Below are 17,886 nucleotides of genomic sequence, written 5' to 3' on the forward strand. Positions count from 1 at the left end.
GGCCCCTCACCTGACTTCTGATCAACAGGTGGAGGTGAAAAGTTTGCTTAGGCAGTTTTCCCCCCTGTTTTCACAGTCGCCTGGTTTGACACCTTGGTGCAAACATAACATAGACACAGGAGACAGTGTGCCTACCAAAGGTAGGGGATACAGGATGTCAGACAAAGTAGGGTCTTACATTAAGACCGAGGTCAACAAGATGTTAGATCTTGGGGTGATTGAACCCTCTAGTAGTCCTTGGTCCAGCCCTGTGGATTTGGTTCCAAAAGCAGGCACTTCTGAATTGAGGTTCTGCGTGGATTACAGGGCTCTGAATGCTGTCACCAAGACAGATGCACACCCCTTGCCTCAAACAGATGAGCCGGTGGATACCTTGGGTGCCTCCAAGTACCTCAGCATGTTTGACCTCACTGCGGGCTATTGACAAATAGCCTTAGCAGAACATGCCAAGGAGAAGACAGCGTTTTCCACTCCAGACGGTCTTTACTAATACAGGGTAATGCCGTTCGGATTGAAGAATGCACCTGCCACTTTCCAGAGGCTTGTGAATCATGTGTTGAATGGGTTGGATGAATTCTGTTTTGCATATCTGGATGATATAGCAGTTTTCAGCGCCACCTGGGAAGACCATGTGAAACACCTCGGGACTGTGCTACAGGCTCTTCAGAAAGCACACTTGACCATAAAGGCTAGTAAATGCCAGATGGACAAGGCTCAGTGGTTTACCTTGGACATGAAGTAGGTGGAGGGAGGATACAGCCTCTACCCAGTAAAGTACAAGCAGTACAAGACTGGCCTACCCCCACTACACAGACCCAAGTGAGAGCCTTCTTAGGACTCACGGGGTATTACCGGAACTTCATGGCAGACTATGGCACCATAGCTGCCCTCACCACTCCGAAGAAACCCAAGAAGGTAACTTGGACCGACGAGTGTGAGAAGGCCTTCAACGGCTTAAAAGACTCCTTGTGCCAGGCCGCTGTCCTCAGGGCCCCTGATTATCAAAGACCTTTTATTGTGCAGACAGACGCCTCTGACACTGGGATAGGAGCTGTACTATCGCAAGTAGATGAGAAGGGTCTGGAACACCCTATTGGTTTCATTAGTCGCCAGCTTAAGGACAGAGAGCTCAGATGGTCCACAGTGGAGAATGTTTCTCTGTTGTATGGGCCCTACGGAAGCTGAGGCCCTACCTCTATGGGACCCACTTCACTGTGCAAACTGACCATAAGCCCTTAAAGTGGCTAATGAACATGAAGGGAGAGAATCCAAAGTTGCTTAGGTGGTCCATAAGTCTAAAAGGCTTTGACTTCACTATTGAGCATAGGCCAGGTGTCCAACATAGCAATGCTGATGGGTTGTCCAGAATGTTTAACCGACCTGAACAAGAGACTCATCCAGGGGTGGATTAGTTCCCCCTGTCCATAGTCTGGGAGGGGCGAGTGTTAGGAAAGATTTCTTAATTATAGGTAATTTTCCTTCCATGTGGCAACCCCTAAACTTTTTGCTGTTGTTTTTCACCATGATCTAGACTTTGCCAGAGAAGTGCAGCCTTCTGCCGCACTCCTCTGGGCTTTCGCTCCATTCTTACGGGGAAACTGACATGCCCTTAAGACAGTCAGTACCGGGAAACGTTGTGTTCCGTAGTTCTTTTATCATGTTGCAACTTTCGCGTAACATGACACAAGAGGGCACTGTAAGCTAAATTACTGCTCTCTTGGGTCTCTAGTCACTCTGCAGGCCCGAGACACACTCTTGGGATTGTTAACGAACGGTGCAAGTGAATCACGGACGGGACTGGTGGCAGCGATCGTTTCTTTGTGTTTTGAGCTCCTTTTGGCTGTTTAAGCGCATTTCTCCCACTTAGCCCAAAATGGTGGCCTGGCTTCCAAAGTGACCGGACCACAAGGCTCTTTGTCCTGCTGCTGACCGTCTTGACCCCTTCACCTTCCCCAGGTCGAGCCGACCCAGGGCCTTCCTTATTTGGGCATGTACTTTCCCGCGAAACACAGATGCTTTCGCGGGCTTCTACAGGCCTTGTGTGTGCCGCCAGAATGTGGGCAGGGATGTCTGGTCCCAATACATATCCTGGGTGCCAGAGAGTCTAGTGTGTCTTGAAGGCCTGGGACCACCGTGGTCCGTGATAGGTCCACGTTTGGTGTGAGTGTTTTGTGAGCAGATCTCCCATTGGGTCCTCTCCGTTTTGGCGCAAAGGGAACTCTGGATAAGAGGAGGCTGGAAACACCACTACCATGTCGATCTCCTGAGTTCTCATAAACAAGGGATACAGGAGCCAAATATCCTGCAACCACGAGGCTTAACCGATGAAACGATTGTTGACCCGCTGAAGGACTGCTCCTCTGCACTGCTGTCGCTCTGGGAAACCATTCTGCTCTGATCGAACGAGAAGGCCTGTACTGGTACTTCGACCCTTTGGAATAGTGGGAACAACTATTCTCGGCATCTTCATCATCTCCTGCACGTAAGCCTTCGGAAGCGTCCCTGGGCCATCCAGCTGACTGACCAGCCTACACAGGGGTCTTGCTCTGTTACCGCCGTCAGGTTGTGTTGTATTCCGAGTCCTTAGCACTCTCACACGATTCGTACACTTGGCATTCCCAGGTCTGAAGTGAGAAGTGTACATTGGGCTGAAATACACACAGCCGCTTCGTTGCCTGCTGTGGTAACAATCTGTGCGGGTTCACTGCGTTTGGGACATCCTCAACTCTAACTTCTGCTGCCGCGGAAACTACACGACGCCGAGACGTCCCCTGCTTGCATCTGAACCTGCCAGCACTGAAACTGACGCGGAGAAGCCTGGGTCTGCCTGCATCGGGGACCGGTGAGTAGCAATGCTAGGAACTGGTCGCCCTCCTGCAGTAGCCCGTAGCTTTTCCTCGCTGTGTTAAACAGCACACCTTTTTCGTACTCGCGCTCTGCTTCTGCCCGCAAGTGGAGGCCGCGCTTGAGTAGCGGAGATCTGTTCGCCCTCCTTTGTTCACCACTCTGAACTGCCTGACTTCCTTGAAGAGACTCCCCTTGGCCCATCGGCACCAGCGTGTGCAGGTACTTTTGAGCACAAGGCTCTACTCTTCGTAGGGCTCGGACTTCCTTCTAGTTAGGTGGCCTCTGAAGGCGAACTGGGTCTAAACGATTACTTGCACTGACTGTTTTCCTCCCCAACTAGGTGGTCTGCATATTTCATGCTTCTAACTCTTTAGACCCTTCGGTAATTGTATATATACTGTATTTGATGGTGATGTGTTGGTTTACTTGAGTTTTATTGTGATTCTTTACTATGGTCAATATTACAAAGGCCTTGTAATAAATGTGTCTATATTTTTAATATAACACCTGCTTGGAGTAGTTTGTAAGTGTCCTTGCTTTGTGTGCTCATTGCGGGCTTTCAGTCACCCTCACCCCTCTTGAGACCTAGTTTTGACCGCCGCGATCGCTACCTTGATTGGTGTGGCTTGTCCAGAGGTTACCCTGTTCCAAGAAACTAGGCTGGCCTTCTGAACCTCTGCCCCTCCAGGACAGAGTTCAGAAATCCATATTAACACACCCCCAGTCGCTACAGGGACCTCGATGGCCCTGGATGCCACGTTGGCCTGACTTTGCTTGGTGCCCTGCTGATTCCAACGTCTATGGGTGACGAACATGCAAGCTTCAGCTGTCACAGCTAAGCTATCTCACTTATGGAAGGGAGTCGACTTAAAAGAAGGATTTTTGGGTCAGAGAACACTATACCAAGTATTTAATAAAACTTGTGAATGGTTTTATTTCATGTTAGTTAAGTTTAGAAATGACAAAAATCCAAGTTTTGATAGTTTTTTATTAGACTTAAGTGAAAATAATATGCACAGATGGTACGATATACTAGTTTTGAAGTCCAAAATACTTCTACATCAGCTGGTACCTACAGAATGTAAAAAAACAACATACAGCATGAGACAGATTGAGCTGTAGACTGTATGGAGATTTTGGAGACATGTGATCGGTCTGGATTGCCTGTAAAACATTGAACAGCTGTTAGAAGTACAGTGTCCATTTTAATGGCCAACATCATTTTGCAAAGCCTTTCAAGATGGGTTTCCCTAGTGATGGCATGTCAGCATATGAGTCGTTGCCCCTGAATGAAAATATTCTTCTGAATTAATACATTTGTGAAGCGTTCTGTTACATTACAGTCCAGGATTCTGTAATGCAACATCAAACCAGTTTGATAAATAATTATTGACGAACTGGGTGAACTAAGTCAGAGGAAACTCAACATTCAATGATTGAGTGTTGTGTGTATGAGCAATGTTCAGAATATTCTTCCAAATTGAGCCTTTTAGGAGACTTTGTTTGCTGCCTGTTCCCATCCATTAAGGAGCTGTGTACAACATGGTTGTGGGTCATTTGGTCGAAAAACAAATGATCGAATGCCATCTGATCGACAGTCAAATGGTCGAAAAAAAAAAAAAATTATGGGGGGGTTTCCCCTCCCAACCCCCCGTCTTCTTTATTAAAAACATTTTTTTACCAACCTTAACTAAAAATATATATATAAATAAATAAAATAAAAAATCGACCTTTTTTTTCGACCATTTGACTTTCGATTAAATGGTAATTCGATCCTGTTTTCGACCATTTGACTAGACAGCGTACAACATTAGTGATAAAGGGATGAGAAATGCGCATTGTACATTCTGAGAAAGTGTATGTCAGATTTACTCAATGCACAGACTAATTGGAAGTTCTCCTTTTGACCTACCTCTCAGGGCCATGTTTAATAAAAGTAAGGTCCTCCAAATTATTGATCTTACTTTGGTAAACAGTTAACATATTTCCTACTTTTCAGATTCCTTGATTCCAGAATGACAGGGTAGGCACCAACTGCAGTTGAAGTGACAAAACAATTATCACTGAAAAACACAGGCATGTAGGCACACAGAACCATTAAAACAAACATCAAGCCAACATCAGTGGAGGCAATTCAAGTTAAGTGTATGTCTTTCAAGTCTTCAAAACTAACACCATAGCAACAGACCAAAGCATGATGCCTCTTAATTGAATATGATCAGGGATGTACACCTCCAGGAGTTAATTTGACACAATGTATTGCTCCGCTTATCATTTGAGCAGAAAGGAGATGGCATTGACAAAATATTACATATCTTAAGGTCTGTTATACCTTGGTCAGAAATAGATTTACGAATGTTGCACACTGCAGTGGGAGAACCGCAGCTGTTGCAGGTCTTAGAGATTGTGCTTGATTTACTATTTTTTGTGTAGCTTGGTTAAGTGCATCAAAGGATTTTGTTAGATAAATAACGTTTTCTTTTGATGTTGAGCTATTTTTTTCATGTACGAAAGTAAAAGCAACATTTTGTGAAGAATGCAGACAATGATGATGAATGGCTTTTTTTAATTGGTGGTTCATCATATGTGTAAAATTACTGATTTCAGAACATACATTTCAGAACATACATAAGACCCTGACACGCTGCATATTTTGTGGGAAAAAATGAAGGCTTCGGCTAAAATCAAGCTTCTAACAATTGTACATATTGGCCGAGGCAATCGTTCACTTTAGAAGTGGTAGATTTTTGTTTTCATCACAGCTGACCTTTTCATTGTTGAGCACACAGCTTCATGCACAAAACTGTTTCAAGATATCAGTTTCTAGACTACAATTTGTATTCTTCTTGAAGCAGTCATCAAATATTCTCCGGCAAAGTGTCCGTACATTTTCTGTCCTGACGTAGAAAAGATCCAGATTCGTATGTCCAGACAGTGTCCACTCCCTCCCCTGCTGTATGGTCTGGGACCCAGTGGGGGAAGGGGAAGCGACATGCAATGACTCTGGCGTCGTCCTGCAGTTCTTTCTGAAGTTTCCTCTCCAACTGCGGCATCTGTGGAGAGAAAAAACATCTTAGACTGTTTGATTGTCTGAGGCAGTGCTGTTCTCCTTTCAGATAAAAGCAGGCTCTATTAACCAGCCCGCGACAGACCCCAGTTTTATTATTCCATGTCTTCAAAGAAAGCGTTCATTAGGCCAGGACAGGGAAAACAAATGCAATAACCTTTAGGGCATTTCTCGAAAGCATTGCTTTGCTGTTGGGAAATGTCAAATGCTAGACAGAATAGTGTAGTCACGAAATCTGAATGCAACAAAACAAAGATTGTTTGAAAGACTTCATTCTAAACCGCCCACCCGCATGCATTTCAAACGTAAAGAAGAAATGTGCGCGGGTTATTTACACGAACCTGAGATATGGGTGCTTTATTATTGCTGGGCATCTGTACATACGGGTGTTGGTGCAGATTATGCGAAATGTCGCCGCAGAATGCAGCCCTTGTGAATGTGATCCAAACAGATCAGTACCCATGTATGATTGAATTACTACTCCTCTGCAAGAGTACGGGGATGAGCACTGCCTAAAAAGCAATCCAAACAGCAATAGTATGGGCGTACCAATATAAAAGAATGTCCAACCAAGGTTGTACAAAAATAGGATATTTAATTAAACTAACAAAAATAGATATAACTAATAACACCACTAATAACTGGCCCTGCTTGGGAAAACACAGAAAATGCATACTGGATTAAAAGGGTACTCCGGCAAATAGTCTCTGTAGCAAATGGTTAAGTTCAAGGTATTGTCTGGAAAAGGGTAGACCCTGAGAAAATGGCAGGCAGTGTCAGGTCAGCGTTTTCACAGGGGAGGACTGGCAACATTTAGCCTGGGGGGAAAGTTTACTTTTCTGGCTCATAGTGCAATGGCCCAAGCCCACAGTGCAGCAACCCCAACTTCCAGAACAAGGAATCTCAATCTCCCCCGTCCACACATTCTCCAGTAGATATAGTAGACAGTATTGACATTACTTTCCTTTTAAGCAACATATTTTCATTTATGTGTGTGGTTTCTTAGAGACCAGAACCTCTGGAAATGTTCACACATACCAAACATAGTATAATTATTTCATCAAAATAATATAATTAGTGAAATGTGAAAGCTGGGAGTTGAGCAAATGCGTTAAAGTTTGCAATTTGACAGGAGACTACATCTCCTCCCATCCCATCTTTAGTTTTAGAGCAATTTAAAGCGGTGGCAAATTAGAGAACTCATTGATAGAGTAGAGCCATTTCTGGACTGAGGGTCTGGGTTTGCTCTGAGCCAAAAGCTGGCATTGCAAAACACCCACACCTGGCTTCCTGAGCCCTAGACATCAGCACAAAACTCATTCCTGCAACCTGTGTACTCATCCCCACTACGTAAAACCCTCATTTGTCATCCTGCCTCCTCGCCTGCATGCTTAACGTACATTTTTTTAAATGATACTCATTTATAAAGTAACACTATAGAGTAAAAACCCATATGAGTGAGGCTTTCTTTAAGGAACGTTGAGTAAAATAAGGCACAGTGATGAAACGTGATTTACTCAGGATCACATAACGTTTGAAATGTGAAAGGTTGGGATTTGAGCCCTGTCCTCCTGGTTCCATACTTTCCAATTCAAAAAGCAGGGGAGACTTCATCTTCTTCTATTCCATCTTCAATATTAGAAACAAAAAAAATGTTTTCTGCAAAGTTGTTATTCAAGGGCTAAACTAGTATACTGTTCAATAAACCTAGTTTTCAAAGCACATATGTATCTACAAGGACGAAGCCTGTTAATCGGCTGTATCCTGATGCAAATACATCTTACAGATAGACTAAGATTACCATTGTATTTTTATTTTATATTTTATTGGCTACAGCACAAAGCTAGCTCAAGAGCATCAGAGTGCTTTACAACAGGATTGTGCAAGAATTTGGCTTGGAATTGTATACAGTAACGCAGAACTGTTGGTAGAGGGACAGAGGGATTTGTATTCCTCTGGCAGATATTGCTGAAAGAACCACGATTTTAGTGTTTTGTGGAGCTGTAGGGTGGTAGGTGCATTTCGAAGCCCTATCAGAATTGAGTTCCAGATGGTCGGAGCTAGGCAGGAGAAAGACTACTTGCAAGTATTCTCTTTGCGAGCTAGCTGTGACTCATGCCTTTTGATAGTTTTTCCATGTGAGATGCAAGAGCCTCCAGACGTGAGGAGCTTAGCTACCAAGTATGTTGGTTTTCAGTTTGACACTGCTTTGTAGGTGATGCATACAGTTTTGAATATAACCCTGGTGGGGAGGGGGAGCCATTGAAGCGTCTGCAGAGTTGGAGAGAAACAGTTGAATTTGCAGGAACCTATGTAATGAGGTGGGCTGCAGCGTGGTGTGCTGTTTTGAGGGGGGCCTGTTGTGCGGCTGGAAGCCCAGTAAGGAGGGCATACCCCCGCCGATGTGTGAGATAATGAGGGCTTCGACCAGCGTACGGAATTCGTTCAGGGGAATGAAGGGTTTGATTTTCCAGAGTGTGTAGATCGGTAGCCATGTGGCTATGCTTTTGGAAGGAAAGGCTACTGTCAACAATGAAGTGCAGGGATTTGTCTGGGTTTGGCAGCTGAAATCCAATTCTGCCAGGCACATATCATCCTGCCATTGTTGCACAAGACGTTGTTTGGTGGGGGACCGATTTTATTTTTATTTTATTTTATTTTTCACTTATTAGGTGCTTATACAGGAAGCACATACTGTTTCAAAGAACCCACAGGGCAAAAGGGAGGGGTCAGGAAATGATAGACAATTAATTAATTAAATACAACAAAATAAGAAGAGACAGTGGGGAGGGAAAGACAAACCTACTATGCCTTGTGAGTGTTCAGAACATGTAAGTGCAGAGGGGAAGGGGTATGGGATAGGTGCTGTGATGCTCATGGAGAGCAGCAGATGAAGTGCAAGAAAGAAAAAGATAAGTGCAACCTACAGTGGGGAGGGTGAGCCTAAGCAAGTGCAGAGGATTGACAGCAGCTGAGATGATAAGATGTGGGAGGTCAGGGCCCTGAGGATACATAAGGGCCCTGCATATCAGTCAAGCTACTGTGTGATTAGCAGGGAAAGGAGGAGGTAAAGAGGAAGGTCTTGAGGCTTTTCTGGAATGTAAGGAGTTCCTACTCAAGACGAAGAGGGAGGGGGAGGCTGTTCCAAAGAAGGGAGTTCGCTGAGGAAAGCGATGAACCACCTGCTCTCTATTTAGCAAAACCGCTTCACACACAGAGAGTTGGTGCCAGAGGAACACAGGTGTCAAGGGGGAGAGTATTTGGCCAGAAAGAGTGACAGATAGAGTGGGCCCCACCCCCAGACATCCTTGTGAAAGATGCAGAGGGATTTGAATTTAATCTCTGCTGCGATCGGGAGCCAGTGAAGACTTTGTAGGGCAGGAGAGATGCAGTCCCCGGGCTTGAGGCCAAGGATAAGTCTTGCTGCCCTATTCTGTATTAGCTGTAGGGGTCACAGGGTGGTCTGTTACACTCCGGCAGAGATTCGAAGGGGCTTCGCATTCTGTTATGCTCACCTGGTCTCTGCGGAGGCGGTGGGGCAAGGTTGCAGCCCTCCCGGGGTGAGGTCGCTCGGGTCCAACTTCGCCCTCTGCGCTTATGTGGTGACTGGTGGTAATAGGTGATGCTGCTTGGGACTGCTCCTGCATGGAGAATAGGGGGCGTGAGTATGCCAGCTTGTGCGCCTGATCCCCTTCCAGACCCCTTCTCCCAAACCGCGATACCCGTGGGATGCGCTGTCCCTGGAAAGCACACCTGTTGATTAGTTTTGTCGAGCACTCCGTCCTGCTGCTTCTGGCAGGGGCGCTTGTATGATCTAAACCGAGTTCCTTCACTGGTCCCTTGCACGTGGTAGTCCAGTCCTGCTGCGACTAAGCCACTATACTTCAGGTAAGTGTTCCTGTTTGCCTTTGTCTTTCCTTGTCTGTTTTTGTTGTATTGTAAAGTTTGTTGTCTTGTATTGCTGTCCGTTCCACTTTTGATGTTTGCTCTTTTGCTTTATTCCCTTGCAGGTGAGGTTGCCAGCCCGGCAGAAGCTATGGAGCTCGAGGTAGCAGCCGGAGGGAATGAGGAACGAAGCTGCAGTGGTACAGTAGCTGGTAAATTGATAACTAGGGGGCGCGCGGGATTCAAATGTGGCACGCCCCTAGGACGGATGTTCTAATCTTGTCTTTCTTCTTCTTCACAGGGTCCGAGTTCATGGATTCGGAGTGCAGTGCTGCGGCATCGGGATCAAGATCACTGGATGTCAGGAGATGAGTCTGGTTATTGTGTTATGGGGCCTGTGGCCATGACAGCGACAAAGGGAGATTAAGGAGGAGCTATTGCAACAGTCAAGCCTGGAGAGAACCAGAGACTGGTGTGAGAAACCTGAAGGTGTCTCCCTAGCTAGTCCCCGGGGATCTGTCATCCAGGTGGCCAGGACACGCCCATCGCTATTGGATCCAGTTCCTGGGGGTGGACCAGTGAGGGAAGATCACCTGGATGGGGGTTCTCGGGGAATGGGACACCGACAGGCGATACGTGTTATCCCCCTTCCTTTTACACCTTTTCCCCATCCTCTCATGGCATACATTCCAAACCACTACACCACCCCCCCCTTTTCTAACTCCTAACTCTAATACTTTTGTACACCACAAAGGACAGCGGACTAATACCAGAGCCGTTTACCTGACATGTCCCACTACAAGGGTCAGGCAAAGTCAAGCAATTGATCAGAATCACACACACCTGAAGGCCCATTCCCTTCCCCACAGGGATAAAAGGTGGAGCTAGAGAGCACAGTACGAGCAAGGTGAGCACGGCAGACAGCACGACGAGACGGCTACCATGCAACAGTTCAAGAAAAAGAGAAAGGTGGCAGGAATCGAGAAGGTGGCGAGGAGAGAAGTGACCTTTCCCTTTTTGTCTCAGACCCGCAGAACCTTTATAGTAGAGAGCCTAAGACCGCGAACAATAGCACAAGTGTCCTGCAGCAGAGGTAAATTGTACACGGGGCAAGGCTATACCAAAACAAAAAACCAGGAGCGAGTGAAGCTCCTGTGCCCATGGCACTGGCCTTGACTCCAAAGAAGCCAACATCCAAGCAGTTCAACACAACCAATGAGTCGAGGGGAGATCGGATAAGAACCGGGCTGTGTTGAGTGAAAATCGTAAAGTGGCAAGTTTTGCACCAAAGCTGAATAACTTTGAAGGAACTGTAAAAGTGTGAAGGGGAGGCCAGCTGCAGAGGGAAACTGGCACCACGTGGGTGCTAACTCTAGAGACTCTGGTTGAGCCCCATATGAGAGAAAGTACAGATACCATAAGGCCGTAGGCGGGTCAGCGAAATAGGTCAAAGTAGTCACACAGAGGGTCAAGCAAAATCCCCATATAACCAAAAGACTTTGTTCTACCAACAGTAGGAGAGAAAGGGAAGTGAATCCCACAGTGAGAGAAAACATTGAGAAACCAAGGGAAAAGAAATCCTGCAAAAGGCAAGAGGGGTTTGAGCCCGACTGAGGGAGATCCAGGGGGTGAAGCTGTCACCCAAAGTTGATTGATAAAGGAACTGTGATATATTTTGGAATACGATTGAGAAGGGGCAGCGCCCCGAAGAGGAGGGACCCAAGGGAGAACACATCACCCACGAACATTAGAAAAGAACTTTCATTTGTTAAAAGAACTTTTGTTTTTTTGGTTGAACACATCAGGTCCTCGAAGGCAAGAGCCTTTCAAGTAAGTGAAACGAGACATGGCCATCGAAGGCCCTGATAACTGAAAGCTTGAGGGTTAAAAGCTGAACTGTCATCTTGTGTCCAAAACATGGGTAAGGGAGACCCAGACTACGGCACACTGACATATTATTTGAGAACACTGGAGGGGGCGTGGCTAACTGCCATGTGAAGAGGACGCATCCCTGGTGAGCTCTGTAAGATATGACCATTATTTGCTGCAAAATAAGTGTTTTCGAAGCCCAAGACTCCCGTGCGCCGCCAAAATCAATGCTGTGAACACTTGAGGGACCCATCTGGGGGAGCTGTACGACTTGCAGAGCCCTGCTGAGACCAGCATGTATGTGTGGCATACCCCGCGGAGCCGAGTGAAAATGGCAGTCACCATCTGAGGACCCGTGCTACGCAGGGGCCGCCGATGCCGAACCACAGACTGTGCCAGAACAACTCCCAGGCAGACCTGGGACCCCCGTGCGTGGCCAGCAGCTTGTGTGGGGGGATGCCGCCGCGCTCGGTGCGTGTGAGCGGCGCTCCGTTGGGCACCGATACGTAGACCTTTCAGGCCCCGTGAGCGGGGCTTCCCCTGCGGGGCCAGACAGTGCGCGAACCCGCATCCAGCCGTGCTGAGAGAGCCAGCTGCTTCAGGGGGCTGGAGGCCTGCACCTGGGGCGAAGACGTGTGAAGCGTGGGAAGGTACAGCCTGCACTGCTAAAAAGTATGCTGGGTGCCTGCAGATGTTGCTGCTGTGCCCACATTACACAGAGCTAGGAGCAGCAGAAGAGGGCTCAGCCTCCCACCCGGTCTGCTGCCGTGAACAGGGAGCCAGAGAACAGCGCGAAGGATGGCGCCCTGGCTGGGGAGAATGGAGCCAGCCGCGACGCAAGAGCAGCCATAACCGAAGCCGCCACTGCGGAGGGCTGAGAACCTGCCCGAAGAGCGAGGACGGAAGAAGCGTGGGAGAGGTGAAGCCGGAGCGACGGAGGAGGGAGCCCAGAGCCCACAGTTGGATCTGTCCCGGTGGGCGACCTAATGAGGTGAGGAGTGGGGGGAGCCCACCTGGCCACCTACATAGCTGTCCTGTGAACAGGGGGTTTCCTGTCCCCCCTCACACAGAATGCACTGGCGCCTGGGGTGCTGGACTGCTGCAGGGCACATCGGATAGGAGCTGCCCACGGCACCCAGACCAAAACCCAGGTGGGGGGAGTGTATTGCTCGCCCAGAGTGCACAGACTGTCATTAATCACCAGTGCAATTACAGAGCAAATACTTTAAACGCAGGTAGACGCAATGACTTGCAACCACACACACTTGTAGAAAATAATGAGCACTTATACAGCTATTTATTCAAAGCTTGGAAGCAACAAGTGATAACATAGAAATAAATCACAGAAGAAACAGAGAATTCAAAAGAAAATACATCACCGTGGGCGTAACTGGATCCCTCATGTCGCCAGAAGAGGCTGGAAGACCCCAATAACAGCCAGACCGAGAGCACAACAGCCCACAGGTATGCCGGACGGAAGTATCCCCCCTCCGACTGAGGTCCCGTCTGACCGTTAAGGGGTTCTGCATATATGCACTCCTCAAAAAGGGGTGGTAATTTCTCGAACCTTCTGGCAACACACTTGCGCATTGATGGGCAGCCGTTGGTTGCCAGCTGGGTCAACAGACAGTAACCTCAAGGAGCAAAGTGCTTCCCGCCTCTAAAAACAAGCGCCACGGAAAACAGTCCCATAACTCATAACAAGACATAACAAAGCTAGCTTTCCCAGCAGAATGTACTTGACTGCATACCAGGTTTGGAAAGCATGTTTTCTTCAGCATAGTAAATCTAGCTCTCAGCAAAATGAGTACAGCTTCTCACTGCGAAATGAAGTAAATATCCATTATGGCTCTGAGTGCTCCCAGAATACACTGCGCACCAGCGCCATGTTTTAGCTCAAGCATAACAGGGAGGCACAACATAGACTGACAGCGGAGTGACCTGCCTGCCCTGACCGCCGGACACGCGTAGTGCCCTGCTGGGTCGAGCTGGACTCGGGCGCCGGAGCCGGCCCCGGCTGGGAGCGGGGTTCGCCCCCCAAACTGCAAAGGAACCACCTGTCTGCTCCCTAACTGCCACACTGAGCGCAGCAGATGGCAACAACTGGACCGTTAGGGGTTGGCAGCGCCCCTCCAATAGATCCGTGCTCCCACTCCACTGGCTCAGGGGAGCACATGCATAAAAGGCGCCAAAGACACTGAGAGCCCACTGCATGGTGCCACCACTGGGGAAGTGGCAGCGGAGAGCACAGGCGACTGTGTCACCCCACAACAAGTCAGCAGTCACAGCAATATAAGCTATCACCAGATTAACTGAAGACCCCGGCGGCTCCGGTACGATGTCCACTAAGGGAGCTAGAGCTAAGCAGCACCAAACTACTATCGAAACCTACACCGCCGGAGGGTCCATGGGACCTGACACTGCAAACAAAAGTGTGGCAGAGGTGCTCCCGAATCCCACCGAAGTGACGGCTGAACCAGCCAACTCCCAGATCCTCGAAGCTATTATGACGCTCCAAACAAAAATGGAAAACAAAATTGATGCAGTGGCCATAGACTTGGGCCTCCTGCGGCAAGAAATCCGCTCCATATCCGGCAGGACTGAGGTACTAGAAACCCAGGTTCGAGAAAATACAGAGGCAAAACTACTGCTCTTGAAAGACGTCGACGCACTACAACAAAGGATGAAAAACCTGGTAGACGGGGCTGAGGAAGCCGAAGGGCGGGCAAGCCGGATTAACATCAGACTCCTAGGCCTGCCGGAGGGCGCTGAAGGATCTGACCCCACAAACTTCGTAGAGAACCTCTTGATCCAGGAGATTGGAGCGGAGAAACTCTTGCATTGCTTCACAATTGAAAGGGCCCATCGATCCCTTACCAAGCGACCGGCCCCAGAGCCCCGCCTAGGCCAGTGATAGCAAAGGTGCTAAATTACAGGGATAGAGAGACTATTTTGGCTCTCTCTAGGTCGGGCGGCCAAATCCAGAGAGGTACGGCGAAGATAGCCATTTATCCTGGCTATACCTTCGAGGTTCAAATGAAAAGAGCGCAATTCATTTACTCCAAAGCCAGATTGAAAAGAGCCGGATTGCGCTGCATGCTCCTATACCCTGCAAGACTAAAAGTGATACATAACAATAGAGCACTTCTATTCGACACCCCAGCGGAGGTTCGGGAATGGATGGACGGGGAGCAGCCCAGACATCGAAGACAAAGGGCGTAGACCGCGCTGAACTGAGTCGCCAGCAACCACGCACTAGACCAGCAACCTACAAACGCACAGAAGCGAATAGCAACCGTATTTATGCGCAGCAGGAATGATTCTAGATGAGAGCAGCACCGGAAATGGCATGTCTGCCCTTGAACCCCCAGAGTAGTTTTTTTTTTTGGGTGTATTATACCCACCCATAGGGCACCAGGAGACCAATGTGCGGTCAAATGGAGCGGAAACGGGGTAGTCATAACGGGGGAAACCTCGACGGACTGTTCTTTAGTTTGGACCGTTCAAAGTCACAGAGGGGAGGGAATATGGAAGTTGGGGTTATAGTTAAAGTTATAGTTGGGGACGTTTTTTCTTTAGGGGAATGGACAAGACCACCCGGGACGCCAAACAGCACCAAAGTCAGAAGAAAGGACTCAAGAGAAGCCACCCTTGCGATTACTTGGACACCTATAACGCATGGCAGATAAGATAAAAATGATGTCGTGGAACGTTAGAGGAATGAACAGCTTTGTTAAACAATGCCGTATCCATGCCTTACTTAAAAGAAGCAAGATCTGAATTGCCTTGCTACAAGAGACACACCTGGATGCACTCAAGTTAGAAGCATTAGCCAAATCTTGGAGAAGGACCCTGGTAGGCTCCACTTATTCCACTTATGCTAGAGGAGTCCTGATTTGGATTGCCCCCTCAATCCCCTTTAAACTAACCAACACATAAATCGACAACGAAGGCAGAATGGCCCTGGTTCATGCACCCAACCACGACGCCACAACCTTCTTCCTCAAACTACACAAGCGACTCAGTCCTTATAGCGATTGCACCCTCATTTGGGGGGGGAGACCACAATTGCACCCTAGATGCCGGTATGGACAGATCGGATGACAAACACACATCCATCCCCACCTGCAAAAATACTACATACCCTGATGCAGCAACTAGGCCTGGAGACCTTTGGTGTAAACAGCACCCCGGAAATCACGAGTATTCCTTCTATTCCTCCCCCCACTCTGTCTATACTAGGCTAGACTACCTATTAGTCAATGAGGAATGGCTAGCGCTGTTCGAAGATGCTCATTACCAAGTCAGAGTTCTATCTGACCATTCCCCACTAGTGACCAACTGGGTGGTGGACCCACCCAGACCCTCGATGCCCACGTGGAGGTTAAGAAGCGAAGCATTGCTTGACGCAACCTTTCGCGAACAAGTTAGGAGCAGCACGCTCGACTTCTGGCAGGTAAATGAAAATAACGTGCAGCACATAGGCACGGTTTGGTAGGCCTACAAAGTTGTCATGAGGGGTGAAATGCTGGCAAACATAGGAGGGGCCCAGAGATCAATTTCAACCTCCCTTGCAAACACGGAAAAAGAGCTAGCCAAATTAGAAAAAAAGGACACCTTAGAGCCTGACCACATGCATAAAATGGTTGAGTTTAAACAGACCTGCCTAACGTACTGGGACAAACTGGGGAAACTCAGCTATACCAAATACATTGAGAGTACCCATGCCCTCAGAGACAAACTTGGGAAATTATTAGCATGGCTCTACAAACGGGAAACATCCAGAATGCCTATATGCCAAGTCTGCGAGCCTGACGGCGCCACAGAACATACACAGCTGGGCATAAACGCAGTGTTTGCCGGGTTTTACCATGAATTGTATGCCAGCAGCCCATCCCCCACAGCCATTGAAATCGATGACGTCCTAGACATTAACAAATTACCCAGCTTGGACATACACTTGACCGAGGCCTTGGACGAGCCAATTACTCCGGAGGAGATAATAGCAACCATTAGGTCCATTCCCTCTGGGAACGCCCCAGGTACAGACGGGCTCCCGGTAGAGTTCTATAAAGCATATGAGGACATACTGGCACCCCTCCTGGCCAGAGTGTTTAATGAGGCGTATGAAGTGTGCGTCCTCCCAAACACCATTAAGGAAGCCATCATCATTCCCCTATTGAAACCAGGCAAGGACGAAAAAGAGTGCGGCTCATAGAGGCCCCTGTCCCTGTTGAACTGAGATAACAAAATCGTAACGGCACTATTAGCAAGAAGACTGCGTAGAGTAATCCCCCTTCTGATCCACCAGGACTAAACGGGCTACGTGCCCGGGCGATCCATCACCGAAAACCTACGCAGATTGCACCATGTTATTTATAGCGGTTCTAGGTCATTTGGTCGAAAATAAATGGTCGACAGGACAAATGGTCGACACCAAAAGGTCGACAGGTCAAATGGTCGAATTTTCTTTTTTTGGGGGGGTCCCCCACCAACTCCCTTTTTTTTGCTAAAAACCCCATTTTATCCCTAAACGAAAGCCTAAAAAATATATATATAAATAAAAAAAGATTCGACCATTTGACCTGTCGACCAAATTGTGTCGACCATTTGTCCTGTCGACCATTTGACTGGACACCATTTATAGCACCAAGGGCAGACCCGAGAAATGTGCAGTGGCGTCTTTAGATGCCACTAAGGCTTTTGACTCAGTCAGGTGGGAATGGTTATACTCAACCATGGCATAAATGGGGATAGGCCCGGCCTTCCTAAAGTGGACCAGACTAATATACACAGACCCTACGGCCAGAGTGCGCACAAATAACACATTCTCCGACAAATGGCACCTCCACAGGGGTACGCGGCAGGGTTGCCCACTCTCCCCCATGCTCTACATTTTAGCAGTCGAACCCGTGACAGCAAACCTGCACCAGGAATACGGTGATGGAGGTATAATGATTGATGGGGTGACACACCTAGTGTCAATGTACGCCGACGACAGACTCCTATACCTAAACAACCCAGAACACATACTACCATACATCCTAGAGACGCTGGAGGGGTTTCAAAGATTCACAGGGATCCAGAGTAATAAAGAAAAATCATGCATCCTCCCCCTGGCCGCCCTGAGCAACGACTCCCCTAACGTAATCCCCACATTGGCCCTTCAATGGATGACCACATCCTTCAAATACTTGGGGATCACCATTCACCGAGAC

General features: G+C 48.0%; 1 protein-coding gene across 1 annotated transcript in view; it reads right to left on the minus strand.

Moving 5' to 3' along the window:
- Window positions 1-3,817: 3,817 nt before the first annotated feature.
- Window positions 3,818-17,886, minus strand: part of ATPSCKMT (ATP synthase c subunit lysine N-methyltransferase) — a 594,428-nt gene continuing 580,359 nt past the window's right edge. The window contains exon 5 of the mRNA XM_069613731.1: window positions 3,818-5,900. Within this exon, the coding sequence (XP_069469832.1) occupies window positions 5,706-5,900 (195 nt within the window). The 3' untranslated portion in view covers window positions 3,818-5,705. The remainder of the gene's footprint in view (window positions 5,901-17,886) is intronic.

This window comes from Ambystoma mexicanum, chromosome 5p (genome assembly GCF_040938575.1).
Source record: "Ambystoma mexicanum isolate Mex_15411 chromosome 5p, UKY_AmexF1_1, whole genome shotgun sequence".
Lineage (NCBI taxonomy): Eukaryota > Metazoa > Chordata > Amphibia > Caudata > Ambystomatidae > Ambystoma > Ambystoma mexicanum.